Source organism: Castanea sativa, chromosome 2 (assembly GCF_040712315.1).
Source record: "Castanea sativa cultivar Marrone di Chiusa Pesio chromosome 2, ASM4071231v1".
Taxonomy (NCBI): domain Eukaryota; kingdom Viridiplantae; phylum Streptophyta; class Magnoliopsida; order Fagales; family Fagaceae; genus Castanea; species Castanea sativa.
This window is the reverse complement of record NC_134014.1, coordinates 20,429,732-20,442,768: the sequence shown is the minus strand read 5'-3', so window position 1 is coordinate 20,442,768 and position 13,037 is coordinate 20,429,732. Positions and strand designations below refer to the sequence as shown.

The 13,037-nt window shown below is 32.7% G+C and overlaps 1 protein-coding gene across 1 annotated transcript; it reads left to right on the top strand.

Annotated features, from left to right (window-relative positions):
• The first annotated feature begins 10,316 nt into the window (after nt 1-10,316).
• On the top strand, nt 10,317-11,249 carry LOC142623479 (metalloendoproteinase 2-MMP-like). Its single transcript, XM_075796905.1, has one exon. The coding sequence runs from the start codon at nt 10,317-10,319 to the stop codon at nt 11,247-11,249; it is 933 nt and encodes a 310-aa protein (XP_075653020.1).
• The last annotated feature ends 1,788 nt before the right edge of the window (nt 11,250-13,037 follow it).

Sequence of the window (13,037 nt, the reverse complement as noted above, 5' to 3'; positions counted from 1 at the left end):
TTGCCAATGTTTTGGTCTTGGATTTGATTGATATCGGCTGACCATGCCAACTGAATAACAAATATCTGGTCTAGTACAAAGCATGGCATACATGAGACTTCCCACTGCAGAAGCATAAGGAATTTGTCTCATCATATTTTCTTCCTCTTGAGTCTTAGGCCTTTGGTCATCAGACAGAGGAACTCCATGTCTAAAAGGAAGCAATCCTTTCTTGGAGTTTTGCATGCTAAACCGTTCTAGGACCTTATCTATATATCCAGCTTGTGATAAGCCTAACATCTTATTCTTACGATCTCGCCAAAGCTTTTTTTCTAGAATAAAGTTAGCCTCACCCAAGTCCTTCATATCAAATTGGCTTGACAACCAAACTTTAACCGATGACATTATCCCTACATCATTCCCAATGAGTAGAATATCATCAACATAAAGCACTAGGAACATTACTACTTTCTCTCGATGTCTTTTGTACACACATGGTTCATCAAGATTTTGTTCAAAACCAAATGACTTGATTGCTTGATCAAATCTGATGTTCCATAACCTAGATGCTTGTTTAAGTCCATAAATGGACCTATTCAACTTGCATACCATATGCTCTTGGTTCTTTGCTATGAAAACTTCTAGTTGCAACATGTATATCTCTTCTTCAAGATTGCCATTAAGAAATGCAGTCTTGACATCCATTTTCCAAATCTCATAATCATAATGAGCAGCAATGGATAAGAGAATTCTGATAGATTTAAGCATGGCTACTAGCGAAAAAGTTTCATCATAATCAATACCTTCTTTTTATATATACCCTTTCGCCACTAGTCTTGCTTTAAAGGTTTCAACCTTTCCATCTATCTCTCTCTTCCTCTTGTAAACCCATTTGCAACCAACATGTTTAATGACATTAGACGCCTTTACAAGATCCCATACATGATTGGAATCCATAGAATCCAATTCAAATTTCATAGCTTGGACCCAATGATGTGCATCTATATCATTCATCGCTTCATCATAAGTGTAAGGATCCGATTTAGCCTCTTTTGAGATAGCCTCATAAGTTTCTCCCAAACCTATGAATCTTATAGGAGGCCGAACAATTCTCCCACTATGACGAGGCACCTGTGTATTAGACATCTCATGAGTAGTACCTTGTGGTGTATCTAATACAGTCACATCATCCCTAGTTTCATCCATTGGTTGTTCAACTACAGGTTCATTCATTTCAGCCAAGACAACTCTAATTCTCAGAGTAAAATTATTCATATAGTCATTTTCCAAGAATTTGGCATTTGTGCTAACAAACACTTTATTATCCTTATGACCATAGAATAAACCTCTAACTGTTCCTTTTGGATACCCTACAAAAAATATCACTTCTGTTTTAGACTGTAACTTATCAGACTTTCCTTTCAACACATGTGCTGGACAACCCCAAATGTGGAGATGTCTCATACTAGGCTTACGCCCATTCCACAACTCTACAGGTGTTTTAGGAATAAACTTCAAAGGTACTAAATTCAGAAGATACATTGCAATATTTAAGGCATATCCCCAAAAGGAAATTGGTAGAGTTGAATAACTTAACATGGACCTAACCATATCTAAAAGAGTCATATTCCTTCTTTCTGCTACACTATTTTGTTGTGGAGTTCCAGGTGCAGTCAATTGGGATATAATCATATTTTCAGTCAAGTAATCCTTAAAATCACCAAGAAGGTATTCGCCACCTCGATCAGATCGAATGACCTTTATGTGTTTACCCAATTGATTCTCAACTTTAGCCCTAAACTCTTTGAACTTTTCAAAGGTTTCGGACTTCCGTTTCATTAGGTACACATAACCAAATTTAGAGTAATCATCAGTGAAAGTAATGAAATACTCATAGCCACATCTTGCTTGAATTGACATAGGACCACATACATCTGAATGTACTAGTTCTAGCAAATCTTGGGCTCTTCTACCCTTTGCATTAAAAGGTCGTTTGGTCATCTTATCTTCCAAACAAGATTTGCAAACTGGAAAACCATCAAAGTCCATGGGCTGTAAAAGTCCATCTTTGATTAGTCTTTGAATCCTACTTGAATTAATATGACCTAAACGCACCATAGATATGCATCACTAGTAGAAGAAAACTTTCTTTTTAATGATTTCACATGAGAGCTATTACCTAATTCAGAATTGTATAATTCATGCTTATCAGGAGTTAAAATATAAAGACCATCCACAATATTGTCAGAACAGATAAACACTTTATCCTTCTTTATTACAACATTGTCTTTCAAGATAACACAATATCCATGTTTACCTAAGTAAGTTGCAGAAATTAAATTCCTACGAACATTAGGTACATATAAACAGTCTTCCAATATTAAAACTCTAGACTTAAAACACAAATTAAACACTCCAACAGCTTCAACCGAAATCTTGCTCCCATCAGCTAAAGTAAGAAATAGTTCTCCCCCATTCAACTTTCTGGTCTCCTGGAACCCCTGCAAAGAATTGCAGATATGATTAGTACAACCTGAATCCACACACCAAGAATCTGTTGGATTCTGTACCAAACATATTTCAAGAAGAAATGAACTTTTCATACCCTTATTCTTGGCAGCCTTGAATGTTGGACAATTCATCTTCCAATGTCCTTTCTCACCACAATGGAAACACTTTCCTTTGGTTTTCTTTCCATTGTTGGCAACCCCTAAAGCAATTTTTTTACCATCTTTCTTAGTGAAGTCCTTCTTCTTCTTCTTCTTACCCTTGCCTTTCGACTTAGGTTGAGAGGTAGAAGCTTCACCCACATTGGCTTCAACACTAGAAGTACCAAGGATGCCTTCCGCTGCCACTAACTCATTCATTAATTCAGGCAAAGAATAAATCTTTTTGTTCATATTATAATTGAGTCTGAATTCCTTGAATGATTCTGGTAGTAACTGGAGTATCATATCCACTTAGGATTTTCCATCAATGTCGGCACCTAAAACTTCTAATGTGTTCAGATTAGCAATCATCTTAAGACAATGCTCTCTTACTGAACTTCCTGCAGCCATTTTGGTATTATAAATTTGCCTCATGGTTTCTTGCCTTGCAGAACGGCCTTGCTCACCAAACATCTCTTTCAGACTATGCATTATGTCCGAAGCAAGTTCTACATCCTGCATTTGATGTTGTAGAACATTTGAGATAGATGCTAGGATGCAGCACTTGGCCATCTCATTAGATTTTTGCCAACGATCATATCGCTGTTTTTCCTCAAGAGGAGCATCTAATGAAGGAAAGTTAGGACATGGTTGAGTAAGCACATATTTGTGCTCTTCAGCAGTAAGAACAATGTCCAAATTTCTTTTCCAGTCAACATAGTTGGATCCAGTCAGTTTGTTTTGGTTAAGAATAGAAACAAGTGGGCTAAATGATGCCATGACAAAATCTGAAAATAATAAACATGAATATAATAAGTAAATTGGACATTATCAATTTAGCATAAAAACATATAATATGGAACCTTAATAAAACCATAAAATAATATATGCAACGACAACCCAATCTCATATTCAATATTCCTCAGCATAGAGTGAACATAAAATACTATGATTGATTGAGAACTATTCTCATTATTAGTGCTATCATGATAACTCTTATCAAACACTAATAATATACCGTTTTATATTTAGCCTCTAAGTAATAATAGTAAGAACTCAGCATAGAGGATACTATAATACTTAGTCTAGTGTATACCATTGTCTAGAATCATGTGTAACAACATTTCACCCCTTTAACAGGCTTATTTTGTAGTACTATAATAAAACACCCTCCTCATGGAATGCAAAACTCGAAGCTAAGATAAGGTGTTTATCAAACCACTATAAACTAGGAAATTCAATCTTGTAGTACCATGAAATAAATACTCTCCGCATGGAATGTTAAGCTCGAGGCAAAGACAAAGTATATATTTCACACTACTATGAACCAACAATAGAGGCCATGAGATCCAACCCTTATATCTCTCTCCCACTAGATAGTTTAAAATAAAAGTTTTTAAGGTCAAGAACCATAATAATGCTAAACACGTGAAAAAAATATAATCCTAATCTCATTAGGAATAAATTTCATTAAACTAGCATTAACATATGAATATATATATATATATATATATATATATATATATATATATATGTAAAGTACATATATAGGTATATTATATTATATATAAATTTTTATATATAATATGGCCCACGGTTGAATGCTTGGTGTGCAAATTCAAGATGGAATTCATGAAGTCTAGGATTCCATGTTTACAATAATATCTATTAGGTCCCACTTGCAATATATATACATATATACACACGGATGGATCTTTCCCATGGCCATAAAATATGCAAGACAAAGAAAACTTTGAATAGTCAACCCATATTCAAACCATGCAAGCCATATAAACCAAGACTTGAAAGTTATACCATGCAAAATTTTTATTCCATGCAAGCCATGCACCAATTCCATGAAACTACGTCCAAGCCAAACGGTGCAAGACAAAACAAAGTTATTTGACTGGCATAACTTTCATTCAATAACTACCTACCCCATCCATATGGAACATGTATAGAATGTAATATGTGGTTATCATTTTGAATGTGCCCGTACATATTTCAATGGCTATAAAGCATTAACATTCAATCATATTCTTCCATTAATGGTTATAGAATCAATGACCAATCTGAGCACATGCAGAATAATATATCACATATATTTATCAATGCACACAAAATTTATGGAACAATATCTTTATGCAGGAAAACACAAAGATAACGGTTTTCTTAAATTCTAAAATTCAATCACACGCTATACAATCATGATATGAAAACCTAGCTCTAATACCAATTGAAGGAAAAATTCTAGTTTTGCATCTCATGCAAAACACACAACGGAAGCAACGAACAATGATCTATTTCATTCATGATTGATAACGTGCACAATATAAATTTCAGAATTTAAAAACAAGATAGCGTACCTTGGTGTGGAGAAATTCAAAACAAAGATTAGAAGTACTTGGGAACACTTTTAATTTTCACTCCAATTCCACTTTACACCCAAGATGTGTGGTCTCTCAATCAGTTTTCAAGGGAGAATGAAAGTGTGTTTCATACTCTCTCACACACCGTTTCTTATTTCCACTTTCTCTTATTTTTTTCACTCATAAAAATTCTGTATGTTTCTCCCTTTATAAATAACTGATTATCTAATTGGGCTGGCCTATTGGGCCTTTCCAATTGGGTTTTAGTGTGTGGCTTGGAGTGGGATCAAAAGGGACCAATAAGACACTAGCTCCAATGGGCCTTGAGTTTTTTCGTCAACTCTTGACAAGTCCAAAGTTACCATTAATTATATTTAATACCATTATATAAATATAATTGCACTCTAGGTCTTATTAATAAATTATATCCCAAAACTTTATTATATATGCAACCCCTTCATAAAATATTCTTAGTAACACAAAGTCATAAATGTAAACTGCCACTTTGTAAATTACTACATCTTATCCTTGAGTACCCGGTTTAATCATTTAAAGTTATTCATTATATATTTATGAAATCCAATTTCATAAATATATACTTTAGTAATTTCTTACTAAAGCGGTTAGGCCTAACTCTCTGAATAACTGAACCCATTAAACTTATCTCAAGGGAATATTTTATATCTCCATCAAGAGACTATGAATTCCATCTTGAGAATATATGTTCTATCAACACTAAATGTGACTGCCCAACATACTGAGGTTTTGACCGTCACTTCAGATCTCATTCCTGATATATCAAAGTAATCTACACTTCATGATCAGGTCCATTATTCTCTCTGAATTAAGAGTTCATGCAAATAGAAGTCGTGAGATTTATTATTCATTTGACAGTCATGAGGAAAATAATAAATCTCTCAGCGGTCCTATTCAATATGTTTTAACTCTTAAAACATATCAACATATCAACTAGAAGTCTCCACTTCCATGATCAAGACAAATCATCTTAGTTGACACGTTATAATCTTCGCAGATGAAATGCCTAATTTCATCACCGACTACGAACTATAAATTCTGAGTTTACAAAGAATTTGTGATTTACATCTTCTGTGACTTTTCACATAAATCACATACAATACATCTCATGGACTATATGATAATGTCCCATATTCGTGTTACCATTATTTTAGATAATAATAAAATAACTTTATCAATCACAATATTAAGTCATACATCATGTCATACATAATGTAATACATAATATCATACATAGCATCATACAATAGGATTTAAGGGCACTAATCCTAACACATAGGACAGGTTAGATCCAGTTGTGCCATCATGAAGCTACAATTTGGAAAGTACCGTGCTTTATACACCCTATAGAAGAGTGAATGAGGATTGTGAATGAGCCTCCACGCCTGCTTAGCGAGCATTGCCAAATTGAAAGCTGAAATGTCTTGAAAATCCATTCCTCCGTTCTTTTTATATGTACACAGTTTTTGCCAATTTATCCAAAGGATCTTTCAGTCCTTTTTCTTAGTGGTATTGCTATTATTTCATTTTCAAATTGCCAAAAATAATCTTAAAAAATTAACAGCGAGAACAAACTACTTACTTCTTCTTTATATTATTCTACTTCTACTCGACCCAGAAGTTATATTTTAGTGGAAAATGATCCAGTCAGAGTTAATTATGACCAATTATCACAACTAAGTACTAACTTTTTTTGAGAATCAACTAAGTACTAACTTCGTTGCTATGCGCCCGCATTTTTCTTCTTACCCATTTAAGATTTAGGCGTTAGCCATGTGAGATTTATTCATTTGTCAATCACAAACATGGTGGTAATTAGATAAAATCTAGGCTGAAAAATTGAATCCACCTACACCCACTCACTAAATAATGACTTCTATATTATTTCAACAAGTTTGTAACCCGTGTTTATGCATATGAATGATGAATTATAGTGATATTAGTTTGAGTTAGTAAATATATAGGAAATTAGTTCGACCAGGCCATTTGGAGTTACAAAAATGATTTTTCCTTGCAATTTTAATGACATTAGTTACGCCAAGTTTCTCATTACACTGCTGTATGCATATAATTTTGAAAATCACTATTTGACACTACATATATAATATCAATTCACTATCACTGTCCATAAAATCCTACTAAATAAAAGAATAAACGGGTTCAATAGTATCTCCTATATAAATTGAATTGGGATAGGTGCATGGCATCGTTTAGCTCAATTAAAGTTTGTTACGTTCAAGATCTTCACATACAATTTAAATATCTAAATGGAAACAATGCAAAAAATATACTCACTAGTTCTGAAAAAAAAAAATAATAACAGCAAAAATCTAAACAATATAATTTATATGTAAAGCTAACAAAGGCTATATCTAATTTTGATTCTAATCAAATTTTCTCTAAGCTTTGGTTATATATATATATATATATATATATATATATATATATATTACTTAGATTTTTTTTATTGGACTTCTCGTTTTCTACACTAATTAACTCACTTGTACAAAAATTAACCAAAAAAAAAGAAAGATTAGATGACATGGAACAAAATTAAACTCTAATTTAATTCTAATTTGAAATCTAATTGAATTTTCTCTTAGTTTTGGTTATATATATATGTTCATTTTTGGGGGCTTGGCCTCAACTCCCTCCGGACTATTTTGGTGATTGGAATATGCATAAATGTTACTTGGGTAACACATAAACATTGAATTGGTATGAATGAAAATTTTAAATACTATGTTTTTTCTTAAAAGTGAGAGGGAAAAAAAAGGCCCTCTTGACACATTTGTAATGCGTGTAATAAAGTTAGTTTTATTTATCAATTATTCAATTACCTACATTTGAAACTTATGCTTTAGATTATGTTTGACAAACTGGTGGTATGAGCTTAGTTTTCAATACATGAGATTAAAAATGTGAATCCTATCGTCTATAGGATTTTTTTTTTTTTTTGGTATTGTGTATTGTAAGATACAGAGAAAAAAAAATTTTCATATATAAAGGTAATTCATTATAAAGGCTTTTTTTTTTCGTTCTTGGCATTATTGCTTCCTAGAATTATAACAATAATGACAAAGATAAAAAGTAATTATCTTGTTAGCTTTTTTTTTAGAAGAATTATATTGTTAGTTAATACCTTATTTATAGTATAGAAAAGAAATATGCAAATATGAAAATGAAGTATAAGTGTTCCAAATTTTGTAAGAGAATATATAAGAGGAAAAACAAACACATATGGACATGTTATTCATTGCATAAATTAAGTAAACTAATAATTTAGTGTTAAAAACAAGTATAACAACTTGTTAGATTCAAATAAAAGTATAAATTTTAACCCAAAAACCAAGTGGACATGTTATGATACAAAAATTTGTGCACAATACAATATGTTGCACATATCATATAATACCGACAACTATGCGTCTACACAATCCAAAAGTCATATTTTAGTGGAAAACATTTCAGTCATAGTTAATTATGGCCAATTATCATAACTAAGTACTAAAGTCATTGCACATGCTATGCGCAAACTCTATTTTTTTCGAAAACAAAATTATAACGTTCACATTTTTCTTCATACCCAATTGAGGTTTATGCTTTAGGCGGAAGTGAGATTTGTACGATTGTCAATCACAAAAATAGTGGTAGTGAGATAAAATATAGCCTGAAAGATTGAACCCACCTAAACCCACATATTGAATAATGCCTTCCAATTTCCATGTTATTTCAATGTTCATTTTTTGTGGCTTGGTCTTATCTCACTCTGGACTATTTTGGTGATTGGAGCATTCATAAATGTTACTTGGCTAATACATAAACCTTGAATTGGTACGAATAAAAAATTTGATACTATATGTTTTCTTGAAAAAAAAAAAGCCCTCTTAATGCATTTGTAGAGCGTGTGATGAGGCTAGTTTTATTTATCAATCATCATCTTATTATGAACATTCTATACTTATGCTTTAGATTATGTTTGCCAAACCGTTGGTACGAGCTTAGTTCTCAATACACGAGATTAAGATCCTCAAATCAGTGGTATTAGCTTTTGAGCATACATAAGATATAATTAACTATTTATAAATTACATTGGTCACTTGTCTAGGTTTTATATTTTAATAATATTTTTGTCATGATTTTATCCCCGGTGACTACCAGCCAAAATAAATACAGTGGTGAATTTACGTTCTTCTACTTTCTACACAACCCAAAAGTCATATTTTAGTAGAAAATGTTCCAGTCAAAGTTTATTATGACCAATAACAATAATTAAGTATAACAAACGTGATACACATTTGACTCTTGCTACTTACTATTCAATCTTTTCTATAAAATAAATTTAATATTCAATCCATAAACTTACTTTTTATTCATAATTTTAAACCATAAAAATTTGAAATTTAAATATTTTGATTGAGAAATAGCTATTGATTTTTTTATCTTTTAAAAATTTTGTGAGTATAGAGTGTATAAAAAGAAAATGCAATCTAATGATGAATTTCTCAAAATTCATTTTCATAAAAAAAATATTGAGTAGAGTATTGGAGTTGTAGTTATTAGCTATAACCAAGTTTGTAGCTAAAATTTTTTCCTAAACGAATATTTACTAATTTGAATTCTTTTTATTATGGTTTTAAATAATTTTATTTGGATTCAATTACAATTTAAAATTTTTACAAAATAGGAAATCATGCAAAATGTTTTCAACAAAAGACCTACTATTATTAATAAATTCTCTCGGGGGAAGAGGGGCATGTGTATCTTTATTGAAGGAAACTATAAAGTTATTGAGTTGTTGATGGCTCTCAAAAAGTTTTCCACAAGTCACTCTACATAATAAAATTTTAAAATATTTAATTGGTAATTTGTGATTAGTTATAATGAATTACTGTTTCTATAGTGATTAGTGAGCTTAAATAAAAATGATGTTTCACAAATCGCAATTTATCATCACAACAAATTATAAGTCTCAAATTCCACAGTTAGGTATGTGGCATTAGTTTAAAAGTTGTAGAAATTCGGCAAAAAAGGGCCCCAAGACCTCGAGTCTCCAAGTGGCAGGCCACTTCTAGTTCTAGGTCACTTCTCAATCTCATATCTTGCTAGTAAAAGTCATTCCATCGTGGTAGAAGAAGAATCAACCTTGCATTCACATGAGAATAATGAGAATATCTCACAAGAAGCCTCCCGTTAATATTTAATAATATCTATAAATAGCAATGAAACTAAAAGACTTCTACACAACATTAACAAAGTGCTTAAGTTTCAAACTTTTGAGACTATGGCTTCCAGAGCATGTTCACTCTTTTTATTCACTCTCCTCCTTCTTCCTCTTCTTTTTCGTGGAACTTCAAGAAACACCAATAACAAGAAATCATCACCCTTTGATTTTCTCAAGCATCTACAAGGATGTCACAAGGGTGACAATGTCTCAGGCATCAAAGTCCTGAAAAGTTACCTTGAACAATTTGGTTACTTGAATTATAGACATTCCAAAAAGCAAAACCATGCCAATGATGATGATTTCGATGAACCCCTAGAGTCGGCCCTTAAAACTTACCAGCTAAATTTCCACCTCAACACCACTGGGACTTTGGATGCCAAAACAATATCCAACATGATGATGCCTCGTTGTGGTGTGGCTGATATTGTCAATGGTACAAATTGGATTCGTTCAGACAATAGAAAACATGACCACAACCATGGCTCTTTACACACTGTTAGTCACTATGCTTTCTTCCCTAGAAAGCAGAAATGGCCAGATTCCAAGTACAGCCTTACCTTTGGATTTCTCCCTGGCACCCCAACTAGAGCCATGAGCCCAGTTGCACAAGCTTTTCAAACATGGGCTGCCAACACACACTTCACATTCTCGCGAGCTCAAGATGACACGAAGGTAAATATCAAAATTGGTTTCCAAAGTAGGGATCATGGAGACGGGTCCCCTTTTGATGGAGCTGGTGGAGTCCTTGCCCATGCTTTTGCTCCAACTGATGGCAGATTCCATTATGATGCTGATGAACAATGGAGTGTGGGAGCTGTTCCAGGTCAATTTGACTTGGAGACTGATGTTTTGCATGAGATTGGGCACCTTCTTGGGCTCGGACATAGCAAAGTTCAAGGGGCTATTATGTGGCCTAGCATTTCTTCAAGAGGAACCAAAGGTTTGGACAAAGATGATATTAATGGAATTAAAGCCTTATATAATGTCTAAGTGTCCAAGATGGTGGACTCTTCAGTTACGCACGTACTAATATATAGAGAGAGAATAAAGGGGTGTTTGGTAGAGTAGTTTAAATTATGTTGTTTGGGTGTTTTTGATATACATGTGGGTGAAAATGTGTGTAATATTGTTTAAAATGTGAGTTATTGTGTTAAAACTCACATGCTAAACAGGCCCTAAAACACTTGCCATCTACTGTTAAAATACATCGTGATGGTGCTACGAGGCTTACGCCATAATTATCTGATCGGATTGAGGATCCACTTTGTGTAACCTTTATTAAAGTTGAGTTAATAACTTGCAATCAAATGTTCCCTTTTATTAAGACTCTTATTTTTGGTTTGCTTTCAAATTCTAATACGTAACTAGCCTCTTCTCAAAAAATTAAAAACAAAAATTTCTAATAACTAACTGATTTAATTAATTAAGTGATATTAGGCTAACCCATTTGCACTGATATATGTTAGAAATACTAAATGAATGTATTATATTTTTCAAGTAATAAAATATACATGAGTGCCTTTATATAGGAGGCAGAGTGTGCAATACAAGTATGCGTACTATACAAGTAAACAAGGTGAACTTAAAGCCCACAACTTATTACACGTTAACAGCCTCCTTCAAATTCAAGGTGGGTGTGAGACCAACTTGAGGTTGTCAACCAAAGTATGAAGGCATCCTTTAGGATGTGACTTGGTAAAGATATCTACAAGTTGATCTTTAGAGGAGACTAAAAAGTAAAAACAACTTGAGAGTACCATGGACCAAATAATAATGGATAAAATGGCAATCGTAACTTTATCCAAAAATAGTAATGTGTCTAGCTAGTTTTCAATGTTTTGTGGTATCTTTCTCCTTTTACATTTGATTTGGGTCTGCAAGTAATCATTTTAAAGGAAATAACATAATATTTATATGAGTTTGAATTTATCCTAATTATACGATCTAAGTTATTGTTAACTTTCGGTCAAATTATGGTTGCCCATGGTTAAACTCGATTAATGTTGGTAAACGTGTTTTGGGGGATGTATTTTGGAGTGATATGATAGAATTTGGTGGTTGGATGATGTGTTCTTGTTCGTTTAACCATTAGTTAGGGTATTCTCAACGAAGGGTATTTTGGTCATTTTGGCACTTAATTCCTGATATTGGTTAACAAGACACTCAATTGAGACAAATTAAATCAATACTTGTAATTCCCTTGATCCCAAGGTTTATTTAAAAAAGAGTTTGAAATTTTTTAGACTTAATTGTGATTTAGCACGCAAACCTATAAGACAAGCAAAATAGGATATGATAGAGGACACTTGTGCACTAATGGGTGAGATTTTAGGGATTGTTTTTATAAGTGGCCTAGATTCTAGGTTTATGATTATTACTTCTATAAATTTAGGTCACATATTTTGAGAATCATATTTCCCTGTCAAGATGCCTTCCTTGGCATTGAGGGTAGTCCATCCCACATATTCCATCTTTGGACTTTTTTTCTCGATCGTTGAGCTCTATGTGAGGCTTTCCATTTACAGTGGCTCAAGGATCCTCGAAATATACATCATTATCCATATTATTTTTAGGTTAAATTACAACTTACCCAACTATAATTTGGTTAAAATTTAAATTGTTTACCTGTGATTTGAAATTTGACATTTTACCCACCTGAGGTTACCTCAGTTAGATTTCCTTAACCCACATTTGTTAAAAACATGGCTAAATATATATTTTGCTACACTTTTATGTCTCTTTCCTCAAAAAACACAAAAAACATAAAAAAAAAATACA